This window comes from Astatotilapia calliptera, chromosome 9, assembly GCF_964374335.1.
Source record: "Astatotilapia calliptera chromosome 9, fAstCal68.1, whole genome shotgun sequence".
Classification (NCBI taxonomy): Eukaryota; Metazoa; Chordata; class Actinopteri; order Cichliformes; family Cichlidae; genus Astatotilapia; species Astatotilapia calliptera.
The window spans coordinates 18,075,805-18,097,413 of NC_137430.1; the positions used below are offsets into that span (position 1 = coordinate 18,075,805).

At 42.2% G+C, this 21,609-nt stretch overlaps 1 protein-coding gene across 8 annotated transcripts in view; it reads left to right on the forward strand.

The window, feature by feature from the left end:
• Window positions 1-21,609, forward strand: part of ncoa2 (nuclear receptor coactivator 2) — a 60,981-nt gene that overhangs the window by 22,333 nt on the left and 17,039 nt on the right. For all 8 annotated transcript variants that reach the window (XM_026179483.2, XM_026179485.2, XM_026179481.2 and 5 more), the window contains 6 exons: window positions 9,792-9,899; window positions 10,819-10,991; window positions 14,068-14,171; window positions 16,614-16,791; window positions 18,148-18,336; window positions 20,543-20,644. In XM_026179483.2, coding sequence (XP_026035268.2) covers window positions 9,811-9,899; window positions 10,819-10,991; window positions 14,068-14,171; window positions 16,614-16,791; window positions 18,148-18,336; window positions 20,543-20,644 — 835 coding nt within the window. In that variant the 5' untranslated portion in view covers window positions 9,792-9,810. The remainder of the gene's footprint in view (window positions 1-9,791; window positions 9,900-10,818; window positions 10,992-14,067; window positions 14,172-16,613; window positions 16,792-18,147; window positions 18,337-20,542; window positions 20,645-21,609) is intronic.

Consider the following 21,609-nt stretch of genomic DNA (forward strand, 5'->3'; position numbering starts at 1 on the left):
GCCTTGGTATTCCCCCGGATAAGCTGGAGGAGGTGGCTGGGGAGAGGGAGGTCTGGGCCTCTTTGCTTAGGCTGCTGCCCCCGCGACCCGGCCCCGGATAAAGCGGATGAAGATGGATGGATGGATGGGAAAGAATGTTTTACTCTTGGAACCAGTACTACTACTACTAAGTTTCTGTTATTTTAAAGGTTACATTTCAGTTGGGGCCTGGGATTATTGTATTGCTCACTGTTCTTACACCATTTTCTGAGGGGATTCATCATCATAATAGTTTGCATAAGATGGCATGGTTTTGGTTGCTGTTGCTAAAACTGGATTTTCTTCTTCATGTTCTGAGTTTTGTTGTATTTTTGATGCAGCCTGCACTTGTTTAACGTAGCTACACTCTAAGTGTGTCTGTGTGGCTTGAATGCGCTGCCACGTGCTGATCCACAGTGGCACAGTGAATATTTTAAAAAAAAAAAAAAAGATGGTATGCAGTTCTCAGCACCGCACAGTACAGTTGCAAAATAAAGTTTGAGCTGTTGGAGTGCTCTGTTTTGTTCTCATCTACATCCAAGTCATAGTTTTAGACACACAATCAGACTAAACTATTAACATGAAACTCTAACTTTAGTAACTCCTTTCCTGCAGATACTTATTGCACAATTATTAGGAGGAATTTTAGACTGTTCCTGTTCCTTTTATACTTGAGTATTTGAGTGTTTTGTTTTGGGGTTGTTGTTTTTTTTGTTTGTTTGTGTGTTTTTTTTATTTTTATTGAATAGACCTTTCTGTCTTGCCAAAGCATCTTAGTTCAGTTAAGGTCAGTACTCTTCAATTCGGCCTTTCAAAAACCTGAATTTTATCCTTTTTAAACTTGTTCCACTCCTATGACAATGATGACTACATGACTTGTAGACATTCTTGGTGTCTTTTTTACTTCATGAATGCCAAAGTAATTAGAAATGCTTTTCTAACCTTTCTTAAATTTTATGCCACTTCCTCTGAGATCATTTGAAAATTCTGAGCGGTTGGTGGGAATTGTGCCTCAATCTTAAGACATGACATAAAAAATGGCTTAATCTAGAGGGAGGGGAACCTTCTGCAAGTCACACTTTCAGTAGCATCTCCTTGATTGGAACACCTGACTCTAGGGGGATTCATTAAAACAGAGATTTACGCACTTTCAGTACTTTCATCAGTGCATTTCTACAGTTGTGGTTTAGATGAAGATCAGGCTACATTTTATTGACCTTTGTAGAAACCGTGGTAATTCCTTTAGTACTGCCATATACAGCTGCAAGTAAATAATCAAGCAACTGATACTTCAAAGATCAGCTCATAGTTTCCCTACTTCCAGCTTCTTCCGTAATCGGATTTGTGCAGTGATATCTGAATCTCCTTTCTGGCATTGCTGTCAGCCACAGATGAATTGTTGACTGGATTGTTGTGGGGAGTCGCTTACTTATACCAGTTAATCAATTTCACCATCCCTCGATAGCTGACACTTCACTTCACCTATCTGACCAATCTTGTGTGTTTCTCGGACAGCCAGAAGCCAGCACTCTGTGCTTATTATACCGACAGACCTCTGCTTCGCATCCTGCGACATCCTGAAGTGACTGCCAGCGTTAAAAGATTGATGAGCGTGATCAGCTTTCAGTAAATGGGGACCGGGCTCTTGGTTGCACTCGGGCACTTTAGAGCCATTACCTTGCAGTGATTCTAGAGCGGACAAATGCTTGAGTGGGACTTGGTAGCAGGCAAATATCCTACCTCTCTGTTGATTTAATCAGCAGTGGTCTGTTTGTGTGTTTGTGTCTAACTTTTTGGACACATGTAATTTGAATAAAGAATTTACTTTGTTTACTGGCTAACCCTCATAACAATGGTTGTTTAAATATCATGGTAAGCGTATAGGTGGGTAAGTGATTATGTTTTTGAGGAGAGAACTGAAAGTTAACCTTTGTTGCAGATTTGAACCACTCATTTGAACCACTAAACGCAAGCCATTACACTCTGCAAACCTTCTCTTAAATGGGGAAAAAACAAAACAAAAGCCAAGACAAAACAAAACAAAACGTGCTGTGTTGCTGTCCCCTCTGTTCATTTACTGACTCTGAATTATTGTAATCACAGTTCACCATTGATTCCTCTACATGGAATATATCTACAGGGAAATACCCATCACTCAAGCGCCATTGTCATATTGCTCCAAAACACTAAATCCATCACCACATACATCCCTCCATCTCTTTTTGCCTCTTTCTCAGCCCAAGCCTAATATCACAACATCTGGTTTAAGGTAATAGCAGCTGTCAGCAGTTCACTGCAGACCCCACCCCACTGGGTATTTTGCTGATATTTATATTGTTTTTAAGACAAACGCATTTGTCTTTAATACCATCTTACATGATCCCGTCATGTTTCTTTGTGTTTTGGCACTCTCTGCACATCTTTTCACCCATCGCAAATATCGAGAGCATAAAATGAGAAGCCACGAGTCCTCTGTGCCCCTCCCCTTTCACTATTTCCCCTTCAGTTTGTGGGAAATAAATGGACCATGTTGCAGCGCTCCAGAAGCAGTCTTTATTGGTGCACTCTTGCTCTCCGTTTCTCTCTCAGGGGGCCTGTTGAACCAAGGAGCCAACTGAGGAGAGATTACACACCAGCGAGACAATGTTCAGTGCCCCACAGAGGCTTTGCACTTTCTGGAAGGGCTCTCATTATTATAGTGCAGGAGACTTCAAACGATTCCCCAGTAGCTTTTGATGCAGTTTGATGCATAGTCGTGCCCAGCTCTCTGAGCTCCAGAATCACTGGGTGTGTCTCTATAATCAAAGCCCTGCTAACCCACATGATTACAGGAATGGCACACTGGCACATACCCTCTCCTCTTGGCAATCAGACACAGTCCCCCCCCCCCCCCCCCCCCCCCGCGCGTTGCATCCCTTTCCCCCATCATTATAGTATGACTAGAATGGGTGATTCAGTGTTTTTTAAAGGCCCCCTTTGGTGGCACACATTAAACCTGGTTCACCTTTTGTGGGTATATGAGCTGTATACTGTTAATAGTATTATAAACCCATTTAAGGTAGCAGAAACCGTTGCATTGTTAACGGTTTGGAAATACAGCTAAAAACATCAGGGTAGGGCTGGGCGATATGGCCCAAAATTCATATCTGGATATTCTTTAGTTGGATGGCGATATACGATATATATATCGCGATTATTATATATATTTTTTAAAGCCATAAAGTAAGAGCAAAAAGAGTTCTTAGTCATGCTGTGTCCCAGATCTCACACGGGCACTTTTATTATCATAGAGCGTAGATGTACATAAAAAAATTACTCAAATAAATTATCAGCATTTATTAAACAATAATGCTCCATAAATAAAATAAAACAATGTTGGTTTTGTGCATAACAAAAAGCTCGCAATTGTGCAGTCAAAATGTAAACTAAAAGACGCTGAGCATAATAACAAAGACAGATTTTGCAGCTGCTCTGTTCCCAAGTTCTACTGAGTGACTGACACCCTGACAGCAGTTATGGCGTTAACGTCATTTTAACGAGATTAACGCTGACAGCACTAAAATCGTAATCTCCAAATGTTTTCTTTTTACCGACCAGCTCCTCTTTGATAGCTGCCGTGTCCATCTTGTCGTTGCCTGCAGGTGAAGCGATGGGGGAGGGGAAGTTGTGTTCAGTGAAGGAGAAAGGCGAGGCAGAGTAACATTATATAAACGATATTGTCACATAAAAATATATTGATATATTTATGTCTGTGAAGGTTCTCAGTCATCCAGGTCATCGTAGTCTAAGGAGCTTGGAAAGAAAAGCGTCTGGACTTCTTTGAGTTGCTTGAAGACGTTTCACCTCTCATCCGAGAAGCTTCTTCAGTTCTAAGGTCAAATGGTGGGGAGTCCCAGATTTAAACCCAGTGGGAGTATCCCCCCCCCAAATCTTTGGGGGGGAACTCCCAAGTGAAACGTCTTCAAGCAACTCAAATAAGTCCAGACGCTTTTCTTTCCAAGCTCCTTAGACATTGATATATTTAAAAACGCAATATATCGCCCAGCCCTACTTCAGGGTGTTGTAAATGTTTATAAAGTCCTATCTGAATTAAAATGCTCTTTCCCAGCCTCTCTGTGTGCATGAATGAAAGTTCAATTATTAAAATTGCTCAAAAGATTTCTCACATATTACCCCATAAAGGTGGAGATACTGCACATTAATCTATTCATCTTACTGTTTCCCAGCTGAGTCGCTGCAGAGCAAATTCCTCTGCTTCTGTGTATTCTTTAAGTGAAGTGTTTTGTATTGTGCCATTCTCTCCTCACAGATGCAGATAAATTCTGTTTTGTGCTGTGGATGTGCTCATTGCCATCTAATAGTGTATGTCATGTAAAGGTTGAAGCAGCTGAGTTTGATCAGAGGAAAGATGGTTGCCTCAAGCAGCAGAGGCAACCTTAGCAGCAGCCCCTCGTTGTCTCTTCAGTCCATCCTCGCCAGACTGGTTGGCTCCAGGTCCGTTGTGGAGAGTCTGCACTTAGGTGACACCTAAGATATAAGCAATGACACTCACCTATGAGCACCTCCCTCAAGTGCACAGAGTACTTTCAAAGTCAATTGATTTCTCCAGCTTTTTGCTTGCATTTGTTTTTTGGTTTATTTTTATTTACACTTTGGTGTTTTAATACGCTGGGAAGCATTACATATTTGCATTTCTGTCTAAGTTCTGACAAAATCAATAATTCTGATTAAAACTGATCGGATACTTTTATTGGAAAGTCATCAATGTTGTGTTGCTATGCTAGTGGGTGTGGCTGTTACAGAGGTTTAATTACCTGACCTTTAATTCAGCCTTGTGAATCAGCCACACAGATGCGCTAAAGATGTAAAACTGTAATGAAGTGTCAATTTGGGGCAGTGGGTAAGTGTTTACTGCACTTACATGAGCTGAGACCTAACAGCTTTCAAGTTGTGGAAAATCTGCATGGAAACGTGTGTTAGAGGACCTCAGTGACCACAGGATAATTTCCAAGTGCATTATTATGCAGGCATTATAGTTTCCACGGCCAGTGTGTGATGGCCGGCTTGTGTACGAGTGACGTTCTGTAATCAGATGGTACATGCAAGGCTGTCTGCAGGCGACCACATGCCAGAGGGTTTGTGAAAGACACTAGACCACAACACGTGCAGCAACTACTGCATGTCCCCTTGAGGAGAATTTCTCAAAGTGGATTTGAAAAGTATAGAACAGGAATGGCTGCATTTTCATGTTATATGGAATTGTACTTTCCCATTGATTTTTTTTTTTTTTCCCCTCCTCTCTCTCTCCTCCCAGCCCGCTGCAGCCAGCTGTAAAGTATGTAAAAGACATCCCCCTTTTAAACAAATTGATTCCAGATAGTCTCTTACAGTCTACAGGCTAATGTTTGTCATGGTTGCATGGTCTTCCTCATGATATAAAAAAACAAACAAACAAAACTGACTTGCTTACTACCATAGTTACTACTACACTCCCCATGATGCGGTATTGTTTGGCTTGTTTGAAAACTGATATAGTTAATCACAATGAGAAAAGTGAAAGACATTATACATGAAGTGGCAACCGTGGCGCTGGGGGTTGGGAAGCGCATCTGTAACCGGCAGGTCGCCGGTTCGATCCCTGGGCTCTCTGTCCTGGTCAAGACACTTTACCCTACCGCCTACTGGTGTTGGCCAGAGGGGCCGATGGCACAATATTGATATTTATTTTTTTACTATGTACTTTTTTTTTTCTTTTTTTTTTCTGTCAGTCTGCCCCAGGGCAGCTGTGGCTACAGCTTGCCTCCACCAGTCTGTGAATGTGAGAGTGAATGAATAATGGAATTGTGAAGCGCTTTGGGTGCCTTGAAAAGCGCTATATAAATCCAATCCATTATTATGAAGTGTATAATGAAAAATTGGTATAAAAGGTTGTGTTAATCCAGTGTATACTGACATGTTAAAGAGGATTTCATGATCTAATTTTGATTATGATCCATGCCTTATAGTTGACAAATGTCAAGAGCAACAACAAAAAAAAAAGCATAAAATGACATTGTATAGCAAAGCAATTTTTTTTTTAATGAGATGTAGATTATGTCTTATTGTTATGAACCATTATGAAGTGCTATAGGTACATAAACTACAAATAGATGGTTTTAACCCATTGGTAGGAGGCCGCTAGGCAACATAATGACATCATAATTAGATGTGGGAATCACCAGAATGTTAATGTAACATGGAGTTGGTCTGCCATCAGTCTGCAACTGAATGGGGTCAAGTTGGCAATTACATGCAACTTGGAAATGTATCTGATAATATAATAATTAGCTGTGATAACCCATCAAAAACGCATATCTGTTGCTGTCTACATACATAGGAATTCACATTTAATTATTACATTTGTGCTCATCAGCCTTCCCGTTCTATAGGAATATGACCAGAATACAGCCAGCAACCAGTTGTCTACATTTATAAATCAGTATTATTTGCAAACCTGTGGCCATCTCTCTGAGTGCAGTGGCAGTCAGTCCAAGTCATGCCGCGACTCTTTGCAGAAAGATTGCACAGGTTGCCTGGTAGGAGTCAATCGTTGCAACGCGAATACACATTTAGTCAACACAGCTCGTAGTCATTGGCAAAATGTGGGGGGAAAAAAAATCAGTACACTGACCAGGCAGCCATGAATTTTTGTTTGGTGGATGCAAGGAAATTGCTGATGAATTTTTACTCATTAACTTGCTCTGAATTAGGAGGTATCTTTTTTGGTTTTGTGGGGTTGATTTTAATGTCAAGCCCTCTTGTTGCTACTATTCCCTGACTATTTTCATTTATTTAATGAAATACCAATATTTGGTGTCTGTGTATTGTTACAGTATCGCTATGTAAAATTCCACAACACTATTTTGTTTTTTATTTGTTGATTCTCATACATGTGTGCTAATTTGATTGTGCAACTCCTAATTGCGTAGGAAGAGTTCATGGAGAGGCCCAAATTTTGTGTATGGGCACACTTCTCTTTTCAATTTCACTTTCTTACTCCAGTGGACATGTGGTATGACCAGCTGAGGTACTATCCGTCAGTTCTGTAGCTCTTTTGGCTTGTGAAGAATATTTGTTTAGAAGTGGCCCGGCTCTCTTTTATTGTGACTGTGCGAATCTTGGCAAAACCTGCTTGGTCTTACACAGATGTCACACTGTGTATGACTAACATAAGGTAGCTTGTAATGAGTGATGGACCATATGTCTCAACTTACAGCACTAATGAACTAAATGAGCTGACAGCTTGATGAACTGAACATTTGATAGATGCCTTCCAGAATATGCCAATCACTCCCCTACATAATGAGGTTACTCTCTTATGCGGTCATTAATCTGTGTTGAGTCTCATCAGCCCTGTTATTGCAGAGTTTAACATAGCCTGCATTAAAATATCATTTAGTCCAATTAAATTGTTTTGAATTGCACTTCTCCCCTCGTGCTACTACCTAGTCTGCTACAAGCAAAATGCAAGTATGGTGGTAAATTATTTATTTATGTATTTATTTATTTTTTTAATTGAATAAAGCATATGCATATGGGAAGTCGGTAAGGATCACGGCAGAGTCGTTAGGCATAGCCATCCCTGCATTTGGAACTATAACTGTGATGTTCTGTGTTACCTCTGAGATCTCTGTCATCATAATTGTGTACATCACTTCAGGTCTGGGGGATGGGGATAAGAATTTATCATGCCAGAGACACACTTGGGGAGCATGCCACTATTCTCTTCCTTCATACCTACTGTGTCCAAGAGCATTTAAGCTTTGAGGAGCTCTTCCCGAGGGGGTGATGTTGATAATTAAGTCAAATCTTAGCTCCCGTATAGTAAGTACTAACACCAGTGCCCAGCTGTTTATAGCTGCCCTGGGAACCAGCGCATTTTCCAGGATTAGAAATCCTTTCCTAGTTTGCCCATGTGAAGATCAGAGCCCTCCCCCAGCAACAAAAATGGCCTACCAGCCTGCTTGCCAGGGTGTCTGGCTGTCTGTATTGGTGTCATTGAGACGTGCCTTCTACATCCAGTCTCTCTTATTTGTCTCAACGTACAATGACCCATCATTACTGCCATGTCAAGGAGACGGAAGCAACCAATCATATCTGGCCTCGCGGGGCTGGTGGAGCCAATCAGGTCTAGAATTCCCATGGTAACTTGTGCCTGAAAGCCAGGGCACAGCCAATCGGAGCAGAGAGTGCCACTTAGCTATTAGGGTTTAATTGCCTGTTTCCGTTGTCATTAATAAAAGTTGTAACCTCTCTTTTTAGAGACTGTTATACATTCGGTGAACAGCACAGTGCCTCGGCATGAAAGCAGCCTAATGGCATTTGAAAGAGCGTAACACAAGGGCACATGCACAGTGACGTTTGTGTATCATGCTCTGTTCATTCACTGTACAGGCCAACAACAGTGCTCAAGTCGCTTGTCAACCGAATGTCTTTTACCCTTCAGATTCTCCTCTGTCTCTCTGGCCAATCATGACTGCTTCATCCATTTGTGCACAGACCCTACCATTAGCTTAAAGTAGGTCATTTCAGGCCAGGAGGGAGCCAGACTCAAGTTTGCATGGTCACTTTCTCTCCTTTTAGTTTAGCCTGCTTCTGACGAGCTTTTCCTTTCCACTCTGCTCTACATTGTGTTGTTTTCTGCTCTGTTCTTCCTTATGTAATGGCTGAGCAGTAAAGCGGCGTGTGTGTGTATGTCATAGCCGTTTCCATGGTTAGAGTGGCTGAGAGCGTAGAACAACACAGCATGCCCCAATCTTGGGCACTGTAGTGAGGAAAGACTTTTCCATTTTCTTTCTCCAGGTTTGCCTGTTTCTTAGTCTTAATTGCCTTTAACCTCCCCTCCTTTGCTCTGTCAAACTCCGAAAGCAGAAAAAGGTGTAGTTAATCATGTTGCATGAGCCAACGCAATGTTGTTTTTTTAATGCATTTTTTTTATAAAGAAGGATATCCTTTTATGTTGAAACCCAAGTCCATTAGGCACCATCAGATGTTCAGATCAGGTGGTAATTAATAAGACATTACTCTGATCAATAATTGATTGTCTTTCATTTAGTGGCAGCCTATGGTTGCTTTCAGGGTTGGAGTAAAAGCAGCATTCAAAACGTGTTGGCATGTAGGGTTTGAGACAAATTCAGCAAAGTCTCAGCTTCCTTGTCAGTTCTGATAACACAAAACGGTCACAACATGATTTCTTACTCACTGAAAATCTTACAGTCTGTTCCATAAGTTCAGAGAGAACAGACAAGATATGATTCCTGCATTTACATTTTAAGCGACTCTTACAAACCAATGTGAAGCATTCTCAGAGGCACTTAAACAAAGAACACATGTTGTCATTGTAAACCCACTCTGCTCTTAATGTGCGCCAGCTTTGCTTTGGTTTTGTGTAACAAATGGGTTTTTCTTGGTACATGGTTGAGCGTGCAGTCTGGTGCTGTGGGCAAGGTGCTGTGTTCTCATTTCAGTCTCTCTAGGGAGAGCTCCACCATCAGAGAGAAATGATTGAATCTCTTTCTCTGCTCCATTTTCACTCATTTCTCCTGGAGTGGATCTGCCTGTGCCCCCAGCACATTGTAGAGTGTGCGTGTGTTGTATGCAGATTCCGATGTTGGCATGTATACAGGCCAGCATGGGTGTTCTTCACATTATATAGCTGCCTATGCTTGTAGTGCTGAAGCATTTCTTTCAAATGTAAAACTCTTCTTTTGTGCCTCTTTGTGTTCATTTTCCAGACGCTGATATGCATTGAGGATGAGTGGAGTCGGCGAAAACTCATCTGACCCTGGCAGGGCAGAGTCACGGAAACGCAAAGAATGTTCTGCTGAACTTCTTGGACCCAGGTATTTGGTCCCTTTAGGAGTTATGTTTTTGACATTTCTGCGAGTTTTTGCTGTGTACAGTTAAATGTAATGTGGGGCAAAGTAGTTATCATGCACTAAAGGTCAGATCCAGTTTTAGTCGGTCCACACAAATGAGTAACGACTTTGCAAAGTTGTCCGGTTCACAATCTCCTGCACACATTTTTCTTTAACCTATTGTAACATAAATGGAGTAGACCTGATTTATTAGCAGGCTGATAATATCGACCTATATTAGCTATTTGCCAATCTATCGGTATCTGCATTTATAACTGTTAATGAAGGAAAAGACGAGAGAAACACCCTTCAGCTGACTGACGCTGAATAGTTTGTAGACCAGAGGGCACCCTTCAGTTTCCCAATCACAAACACAGCCACCTGCTGACTGAGCAGAGTCTGGCAAATCAGAACGTAAATAAATAACTATATAGATCCAATGTGGGGGAAATGTTTGTTTCATGTGTACGAAAGAGAAAAATATTGGCTGACATATTGAAATAAAGAGTTTTTAAGTCGGCAAGAATGTTAAAAATCCTGTATTTAATCGGGCTCTAAGTGTAATATTGGTTTACCCTTGTGCCATGTTAGCAGCGTGAAAGCTCCTAGAAGGATGAATTGACACTAGTGTTGACTCTCCTCGATGCCTCAGTAGATATATTGCACTGTCAGTGTGCTGTCATTTGGCAGCTTTCAAAATGAGAGGCCTCTTCAGCCCTACTCAGGAAAAATGTGTGGACACTGGAACCCTGGTGTAGTTTTATAGATGGATGGACTTTGCTACCCTGGAGCTGTTTGATGCACTTCCACTCTCTTGAACCTTTAGCCATCAATCTGTATCGCCCGTGTTGTGTTACTGCTGTCCTCAGTGCAGTTTCTCACCCTTCTGTTTTTGTCTCTGCAGTCCCAAACGGAGCAACGAGAAGCGTAACCGCGAGCACGAGAACAAATACATCGAAGAGCTCGCCGAGCTGATCTTCGCCAACTTCAACGACATCGACAACTTCAATGTCAAACCTGACAAATGTGCAATCCTGAAGGAAACTGTGAAACAAATCAGGCAAATAAAGGAGCAAGGTACAAATGGCAGCCTCTAATATTTTTGAAACGTGATATTTTGTTGCAGAAACAATCAAGATCCCTACAGTGCAACAGCGAAAGGAATACGGAGTTATTTGAGCTGTTTATTTTATTTTATTTTTTTATTTCTTTATTCCCATGAAGTTCTGTAATTTTCCCCTTTCAGCTTTTTTTTATGTCATAAAGCCCAGTTTTATACCATGGCTAACCTTAGTGAAAACACGTCAGTGGCTTTGACACAGCTGCAAATCAAATTCGTTGCTGTGTTCTTAGTTGTGCCTTTAAAGTTCGACACAGCTTCCACGGGTGGCTTTGTGTTGACAGAAACCTCAGATCTGATAGCATAAATATTATGATTTGGGATCTGTTTCATACACAGTAACTGGTGTTCTTATTAAAGAGCAGCACAATTGATTTAATGTTCCCTCCAACACTCCATCATACAATGTGGATGAGCCAGAGCAGTTTTTTTATTTCTTTTTTTTGTTGGCTGCCAGTCTTTCCCAGGAGCGCTCTGAGCCAGAAAATCAGGCAAATCGATCAGCATGTTTGGTTGTACTCGCTGCTGTGTGTGTGTGTGTGTGTGTGTGTGTGTGTGTGTGTGTGTGTGTGTGTGTGTGTGGGTGGAAGTAGGGGTCTTTAGTAAGTGGTAGAACACTTAAAGCTTTTAAAAAAACAGGGCTTCTTCTCTTGCTTCAATTTGAAGGAACGTGCTGATCTTAATGTTTTACCGTCGCACAGCCGAAAAAACAGCCGAGTGGCTGGTAGACAAAGAGTGGCCCACTCGAGGTGTGTATGAATCAGACCAGCTGATGATGTCATCATGTTTTGTGACTCACAGAGCCAACTGTTATGTAATGGTGATGCAAAAATCACAATCAAATTCTTGCTAGCGTCTGTTGCTCCCACCCCCTTTTTTTGATGTCTTATTCTGTGCTGCCTTCTTTTCTACCTCCAACACTTCCTCTCTGCATTATCATCTTTTTTCTTTCTTTTTTTAACCCTTTGCTATAATGACATCCTCTGCCTGACTCTCAAGGCAAAACATTTTAGTACAGAAGGAACCCCTGAGGGAAGGACTAAATTTTCCTATTCTGCTTTGTCCTCCATACGTCAGCGGCCACGTAGATGAACCTTTTTGTGTGTGTGTGTGTGTGTGTGTGTGTGTGTAGTTAAAGCAGGAAGCTACTGCATCTCATCCTGCACAAGTGAAGCGGGGATGCTGTGAGCTTATGTTATGTCCTACTGTTATTTGCTTTTCATTGCACCTCATGTGTTTAATGTGATCTGAAACAGAGGTGTAGTTATTTTTTAGTAGTATATTTTTTTTTTCTGTTGTCCACATTTAGTTTACTTTCTGCTTATAGCGACAATATTACATGTATTCAAATACACTTATGTGACTTAATATCTCTCTCTGATTGGTGACTTCCTGTAGAGATGTGCCATGTGGTGAAGATGGCCTTTGGAAAAAGGAATGAGAAAAAAAAAAGCAATGAATTCATCCCTGTTTGTTCCTCTCACACTGTCTGCGTACATTTTCCACCCTGATTTGGAAACTGGTTGCAATTTTCTGCGTGTCTTTTCTCTTTCCAGCTTGTTGCACCTTCACAGACAATATGTGGAGAAATATGCTTATAGAGCCTTTAGAATAATGGCATAGCCAAGAGTTTTACAGCTTTTTTTTTTTTTCTTTCTTTAACACTCCGTGTTGGCAGGAGCACCCAGTTAAGACTCATAAAAACTGTGGACTGGGGTCTGTGTAGCTGCTAAGCTGAGCCTAGTACATTATTTATTCCAATATTCAAAATATAAAAATAAACTGAGCAAATTGTTAAATATCTGAAAGAAGGAACAGTATATAGCAAATGTCTTGTTAGTTGTGTGTTAAGCAGCAATTGTTACCCAACTGGTCAGTCCCTCTCTGTGTCTGGCACAGTTCCACAGTTCTCCAGACAGAAAGGCAGGGAGGGCCGCACTGACACTGAGTGATGGGTCTGCACCCAGGGCAGCTGTGCTGGTCTACAGGGCCCCGCTGGGCCCAGAGAGGCCCTGCTGATGCGCACATCATTAATGCTGAAAGAGATGAATTTGTGTCTGTGCGATGGTGCACAAACCCACAAAGCCAAGGGAACCCTGCATTTGCTTTCACCCTTCCAAAAAGAAAATACAAGGGACGGGATAATTTTGTTTGACTCTTACCACAATATTTATTCACCATATGGTCAGCCTGCTTCTTGGCATCGTGCGAAAGCAACATCCCCCCCCCCCCCCCAAAAAAAAAAAGAAGAAGCCAGAAACGACAACAACAACAAAAAGCCCAATGATATTCCGCCTCACATCATCATCTCTAAAAGTAGGGCAGCCTACGCTTTGAACATAAGGCTTCTCTGCATGGTTATTAACCCACTCAAACGGACACATGCATCGCATTATAGCACAGGTACAGGAGCTTACAGGATATTTATATTTATTTATGTTTGTTTTGTTTTTTTTTTAAGTGGATTTTGATTGGACATAAGATGAAAACAGTAGTAAATTATAAGCCATACGCATCTATGTGCTCAGTAATTCATACTCTCCATATCCATTAATAGAAAATCAACAGGAGTATTTACTGCTACAACTTGTTTTCCAATTTGGAACAACATTGCTTGGACACCATCAATGCTTAATTGTTTCCATGTTGGCCTTTTTTGTTTGTTTGTTTGTCAGGGCTTTGGCATAACAGAGTAATCTAAACAGTGACTGCCCCCCACAAGGCAGCTGTGTGCTCTAACACACCTTTCGCACTGTGCTGCTGCTCTGTGCTTCGGTGTGAGCCATGGCCACATGGTTTCACAAAGGGGACCGATGTGTTTGCTGTTAAAAGACTCGTCAGTGGGTGACCTCTTTTATAGTATGTGGGTTAGTTTCAGAGGAAAAGTAAAGTTGTTTGTTTCAGCCTTTTCTTTTTCCATGTTTGACAGTACAGTACGTTACAGTTTTCTTTTTTTTAGTAACTTCCTCATTGTGAAACAGTAAGGAGCCCTGACACAGTCTCTTAAATTTTTACTAACTTCGCTTTTAACAGAAAAAGCTGCAGCAGCAAACGAGGAGGAGGTGCAGAAGGCTGACGTCTCATCAACAGGCCAAAGTGTGATCGACAAAGACGCCTTGGGACCAATGATGCTGGAGGTGGGTGCACGGCCTTTTCCTCCTTACTCATAGCGCCATATGTGAAGAAAATATTATGAAATGCCAGACTCGTGCTGAAGTACCCCACACTGCCAGCATCTTGTATCCGCCCCTGATTGGCTATAAATCACAAGCGGGCCAATGGGGCCCCGTTGTACCACGAAGGACCACTGGAGTGCTTACATATAATAGGAAAGAAAGCAACAGCCTGGCGGATGAATCAGTCCATTGAGCCTGTCCTCTCACTCACTTCCTCCCTCCCTTTCTCTCTCCTGCTTGTTCAGTTCTCTTTCCTCTCTGTCTCTCCCTCCCCATCTTCTCTTCCTTCGCCTCTAGATCTGTCCTGTCATGGAATATTTATAGCTCTCCTGGTCCAGCGTCACTGAATCGACATACTAACTCGCAGCTAAATATAGACCAGTGCAGCCTGCAAGCTTTCCCATCTGTCAGCAGCCCCAAAACACAGCGATCGGCCATTCACACCCGCTCCGCTCTAGCCATGTCCCCGTCCGCCAGCCCAGGCTAATTACAGTGTGCTCTGCGGAGTATGGCTGTCGGCAGGAAATGCACCCACGCGCCCCATGACCCTCCTTCAAGGCCTTCTGCTGCCCACTCTCATGCCAACTCAAAGACGGACAAGGCTGTGAAGAAACATTAGTGTGCTGTTGTTTTAACCTTCTGGGAGCAGTCTTCTTCTGTCACATGATTTATTGTGGCATGTAGTTTGCATCCTTGCTAGCCCACGCGGTACAGAGGCTGTTGTGTGTTTCATGCATATTTTTGCCTCTACCAACAAAGTGTTAAGCATCACTGTCATACAGTACTAGAGGCATGTTTGAATTGCTTTAAGACAGAAATGTAGAAAATGGCTAATATTAAGCGAGAATTTATGAGAAGAGAGAACTCTGGTTGCAAAGCACTGCTCAGATTTAAATAATCCAGAGAAATTCCCAGATTCCTACCCTGCTGCAATTCATTACCTGCTGTGTAGCAATATTTAATCATATGTGAAAACAATAGGTTCTATGATATCACTCACAATGTATTTATTCAGGCTTTATTAATTTGTAGTTGCTGTAGAAATGTCTCTAGTGTTTATATTTAGTATTTAGGGAGGGTGTTGCAAATTAAGGTATTGGCTAAGAACATTATGCAAGAGTGTCTGGAGGAAGGCAGGCGTTGGCACTAGAGTGTTTGCTCTGTTTTTGTTTGCCCTACTTGTGCAGTTCATGGCCTTTCTTCATGCAGACTGGACTTACACAACCGTGTTGCATTTTGGAACAGCTCTGCTTCATGCAGTGATAGATGAGATCTCCTTAATCTATTTTCAGATCGTGCTGTGTTAAGGCGTGCAAAGGAAAACTTTCTTCTCAACATGATCATGTGTTCCCGGGATATGGGTTTGCTACATCCAGACTTGTCTGTTCACTGTAGATTTGTTAGGAAGTGTAGTTTGAGACATATACACTATAGTTATAGATGAGCAAGGATGCCAAAAACCCAACACGATACAAAATAAACATTTACGTTATAAATCCTCTTGCTACCCATTGAACAAGTCATGTGACCCTACACGCTGACAAGTGTGTGTGTAGTGTAGATAATGTTTATTTAAGCTGAGGTGAGACACCTTGAGAAGAGTCTCTTGCGTCTTATCTTGACATCAACTTTACAGCATTACAAGCAGCAGAATTCCCTTTTTAAGAGCTCCCGGTGATTTGATGGCCTAATTGACACCACCTTGTGTGTAATGGCTGACCTGGGGCTGTATTCTTTCAATTAAGTACTGCTCCTCCTTCACATCCGCCCGTCTCTGCAGGCACATGCTTTTATCCTGCTTTTTATCAGCCACAGCGATGGTGAGCGTCTGTGGGAGTGATCCATGTACCCGGCACATGGCGTACTAATCGTTCCTCTTCAGACACAACTAGTACATGTGTCGGCTGTCATGGGGATGTTAGCATCAGCAGTCGTTGGAGTTTTTAGATAAACTGTGCCTTCACTGAGTCGCCTGGCATTATCTGTGAGATCATAGAGGTAACAGTGCATTAGATGATGTTGCGGAAAATAACCAGACGTGGCGAGATTTCCTTTTTTGTTAGGGAGTTGTGGAAGTATTGCGTATTGTAGAATTTGCCATGATTTGTGCCAACATTTTTGTGCTGTATAAGCATTCTTGCTGGAGCACACTAATCACATCTCAGGCACAGTAGGCGCAAATAGAACATCCCTAATGATAATGAGCTAACGAGCTAATTGGTAATTAAGTTACAATAAGACAAACAAACAATAGAATTCAGTAGAATATACATCTTTCTCTGCATCTGTTTGTGGAGTTTATATGCTTAAAACTGGATATCCTGACCATTAACCAGTGAAAGAAAAATGACCCAGTCCATAGTGAACAAACTTCTGAACTGTCTTTTTTTTTTAATCCTCCAGGCTCTGGATGGCTTCTTCTTTGTGGTGAACATGGAGGGTAACATTGTGTTCGTGTCAGAGAACGTGACCCAGTACCTGCGCTACAACCAGGAGGAGCTGATGAACACCAGTGTCTACAGCGTGCTGCATGTCGGGGATCATGCTGAGTTCATCAAGAACCTGCTGCCTAAATCCCTCGGTTGGTTCAGAGATTGTTTTTCCCCTTTTTTTTCTTCTTGCTGTCAGTTTCTGCCTCACTGTGTCTCTTTTAGTCCATGTCCCTCGCTTTTCCTGACTTTGCATGTATGTCCTTTGTGCTGTGCTTCCGCTGCCTCTTAACACCCTCGCCTCTCTCGTTCTCCTTATTCAAACAGGTATGTTGTAGGTGGCTGTTGTTGCAGTGATGTCAGATTAATTAAAACATTTAAACGGTCACGGTCAGAAAGCATTTGATTCAGCTGTTTAACAGAGACTTTTAGGATGCTGCAAAAACCTATAGGTTCTTCATTTGTCCCTTTTGCTGACGCTCAGCCCAAACATTTGCTCGCACTCGTCCTCCCTCCCTTTTCAGCTAATTAACTTCCTTTTTTTGGCTTCTCTCCCCTGTCAGCAGCATCGTGCGCCTCCTATATTTCCATTTCATGTCCTTCCTTCTCCTTCTCTTCACTTATTTGTGTCATTCTCTCTTTCTCTGCCACGAACGCTCACCAAGTTCCTATTTTCATGTTCTCACTTTCCCATTTTTTTAGCCCACACACGGAAAACATTGCGTTTATCCTCACCTTACTCCATTTATTCTGTCACGTAAGATAGAATTTACTTTCATAGCCGCGGCCATTTAACATCCTGCCTCTGCATGACTTCCGCACGAGAGGTGATTTTTGATCTGTGCCGTTGGAGCTCATCAGGAGCTCGAAGTTCTCCTCTCCTTCTCTCGTGGCGCTTCGGATTGAGGTCTGAGTACCCAGCCCATCTGGGTGGGAGAGCAGCGCAGAGCGAAGCACCCTGGAAACGATCAGTGGGCTGTGTCCCAGATACTGGGAGATTATCAATGCACTGAATGAGATCACAAACCAGATGGAGTGTGATGGGAGTTTGTTAGAGTGAACAGAGTGGCGTGTGTGACTATACGTTTCTTTCTTTGTGTGCACGTACGCGCACGGCCGCTTACACATGTGTGTGCCCTTTCTGGTGTGTTTGCTCGCGCCTGTGTAAGTGTTGGAGAGAAGAAGAAAGATTGGCAATGATGTTTTACAGGACATGCATATGGAGGCCTGGCTGTGATGCATAGCTGTGGATAGATGGCGCAGGGCTCAGGGTTCCAACTGCTCATTATGACTGATCTCTACCCAGCAACAACCCTCTCTTTTTTACACTTTTTCTGCCTTCATTCTCTCTGTCTTGCTCTCATTATGTCTTTCACTTGCAGCGTGGTAGCCTCTCTTGGCTCGCTCGTTGCAGCTCCCATTCTCCGCGTTCTGTTGTTCAGTTTTTGCTGCAGTACAATTTGCTTAAAAAAAAAATCTCCTGTTCCCTTTCCTCCCCCTCGATTTAGTAAATGGTGTCCCGTGGTCCAGCGAGGGTCCAAGAAGGAACAGTCACACTTTCAACTGCCGAATGCTGGTCAATCCACACGGCGAGAGCCAGGAAGAGCCGCACGAGCACGAGCCGCAGCAGCAGAAATATGAAACCATGCAGTGTTTTGCCGTTTCGGAGCCAAAGTCCATCAAGGAGGAAGGAGACGGTATGCAAGGAGGGAAAAACGGAGACTAAAGTGGCACCCTATGAAACACACTTAAGCATTTCCTACTAGGCACAATTGTGTTGAATGTTATGGTTTGCTTTGCTTAAGTCTAAACCATTTGCAGTAACCTTGTTAAATAGTTTTATAGTATGATTAGGTTCCAAGAGCGAGAAAATAATATAGCCTGAAGTACAAAGGTGTTTGAATCATCGGGGGAAGCATTTTAACATTCAGCAACCTGACCCTTTTAGAAATTGCACACACTTATGTCAGCACGTTAAAACACTTGACAGAGGACTGAAAGACCTCTTCAGAAAGTAATTCAATTAAAACTGACAGTTTGCTTTGGAGCGTTCAATTAAAAAGCAAACAAAAGCAAGGATTTGTCTACTCATATAACATTAGAATGAATTCTGCCCTCTTCAGTGGACAGCTGAGTCGAGGTGAGCGGGATCAGACTTTTGTTTTTTTTTTTTTAAGTAGTGTAAAGATATACACACACCATCGACAAAACCTGGAGAAGGAAAATAAGAAAGCTTGCTTGTCTTTAAGAAACGCTGGTTGCCACCCAATGTAAAATCATTTAAAGTAATAATCAGCTGCTAGTCATTCATAGGGCGTTGATTGTTGACCATTATCTGTCTTATAACTGGATTTGTATAGCCAAATGATGAAGAGCAGTGCTGCTGCCACTCAACTTACACCCATGAAAAGTTAAGTGACACAAGGGAGACGGGAGGTTGGGCAGCTGTCATTAAAGCTCATCTATAATTCATGTACATCCCTTCCAAACCTGGGCTTATGACTCCAAGGGAACCATGTGCTTTAACCATGTAATGCAACAGCAAAAGCAGTCATTCAGTACTTTTCACAACAGCTTGAACACAACAACAGAATACAAACAAACTCGACACATTTGGGAGCATTTGTGTGTAAAGAAAGAAGAGGAATTTGTGTTAGCTTCTTGTATAAACATCTGCTCTCCTTTCCAGGGAAGCGATTTTAAATTGTATGTTGTTTCTGCTCTGCTTTCGGAGTTCAGTCACTGAGAGGTCACAGGGCTATTCCAGTGGTATTCAAGGCTTTAGATGGGAGCATGAGATGCTGAAGAGTGTAAAATTCCATTACAAACGACCTTTAGCCAGAATATTTCAGGACTTGTGATTGTACAGCAGCCTAAATCCCTTTTGTTCAAAGGCTATATTGCCAATCTTTAACTCAGCGGCAAATTAAAACAATAAGCAAATGTTTTACTCCAAATCTAGTTAGAGCCTTTTCCCTACTCTCTGGCTTGCTTTTTGTGCACCAGCTGTTTGCCAGCCATACTTTGGCAAGTAGGCCAAATAGGACTCGGGCCAGAGGTGTGCCAGTGTTTGTGTGTACTGAAGTGGCAAAGCAAGATGAGTGGTTACCAGTGCAGGAATCTGTCCAGCTATAGACAGAAACAGGGGGAATGGAGGCGATGGAAAGCAAGAAATTAATGTAGATTCACAGATTTGAGGGTCGGACCACCCAAGAGGCTTTTTAATAGGACTGTGTGCGAGTGTGCGTGTGCGCGTGTGTGTTAGTTCTGGCATGCATTCATTTACAAGAAACGTGTATGGGAGTGTGGGTATTACTGGCACCGAAAAGTTAGATGGCAGACTTTTTGGGGTCACCCCAGTCCTGGACTTGGCAGTGTCATATTTGCCATCAGTCAGTCAGCGCTTCACACACACACAGACTTTAATGTTGAGCCAGGAGAGGTGTCATCAGTGTTAGATGTTCCTGCAGGTGAGAGTAGCCAGAGATGGGCATTCAAGCTCTCTTACACACACACACACACACACACACACACACACACACACACACACACACACACACGCCTTCAAAGGTCACACTTCATCATTTCCCTTGCCAGCGATAGCTGCTCCTCCTCATGAAAGGAGCGGAGCCCTGATCCCTATGCTCATTAATAACTGTATTAATTATGCTGCCTGGGAATAACATGCATTTCATTTTCTTTCCCTCCCTCTGTCTCTATCATTTACACCCCATCCCTCCCCTCTCTCCCATCCCTTCCCCCTTTCACCTCTTCTGTTTATCTCTCTGTTTTTGTTTTTTTTGTTATATACTCCATCTCCTATTTTCTTTCCTGTGCTATTCTGTTTTCTCTTTCTGAGTTTTTAATTATTTTTATTTTATTTTTTTTATTTTTTATTTTTAGACTTTCAGTCGTGCCTGATTTGTGTAGCTCGCAGAGTGCCAACGAAGGAAAGACCCATGCTTCCCGCGCACGAGAGCTTCACTACACGTCAGGACCTACAAGGTACACGAACATGTCAGCCGGCAGTGAACTACAAACCGCTGTTCACAGAAAACTTTGCTCTTGATTTTTTTATTGCATCTTTGTTTTAGCATAGCATCTTTCCATATGTGGCTTTTCAAATAAAACTTGGCCCTGCATCAAAAGAATGGTGTAACGATTCTAGTAAGGCAAAGTTCCAGCAGTACCTTATTTGATGTCAACAGCTTGTAAATCACTTTGCACTACAGTTAGGGATTCAAAGAATATTATATCCTCGGTAAAGATCCTTAGGATTGAACAACTTAGTAGACCCAGCTTCCTACCACAGGCTGCTCTCTGGGAGGTAAAGTACCTGCCTGAACGCTGGCACACAGACACAGACAGCTGTTTGTGTTTCACCTGGTCTTTGATGTACCCGTACCACTTGTGTGGCACAGACACACACACACACACTTAGTCACTCATGTATAGTAATTTACTGTGGTTTCCCACACAGACCTCAGTAGCCATGCATCTAGGCAGGGCTATTATTTATTTGCCTCTTTATTTGGACTGCACAATTTTAAATAATTGCCGTGATTTGTTTTATTCTAGATTGACAGCATTATTTTTCTCTCATATTTTGCTGAAAGTACTGCCTCTACATTCTTGTTATGCCTACAAGAGCTTCTTGGACATGGTGCGGAGCTGTGAATAGTTCTATTATGGATGCTAGTTTGACAAGTCTTTAGTCAGTCCCTATGGCTGTCATTCAAGCAGCAGTGTGCTTGTCACCCTTTCAAATGCATCATACTTTCATTTAAATTGTATTCCAGTGAGGGACAACTGTTACACTGCTGTGACTGTGTTTACACACGCAGCATGAGAGTACTTGTTGGACTCTAAAGATAGTTGAGGCTGAGCTGCCCTGAACTCATTACCTGCTGTAATGAGTGTCTAAATGGTGGTCTTTTTAAATTTATACTGACAGCACTTATAATTGTATT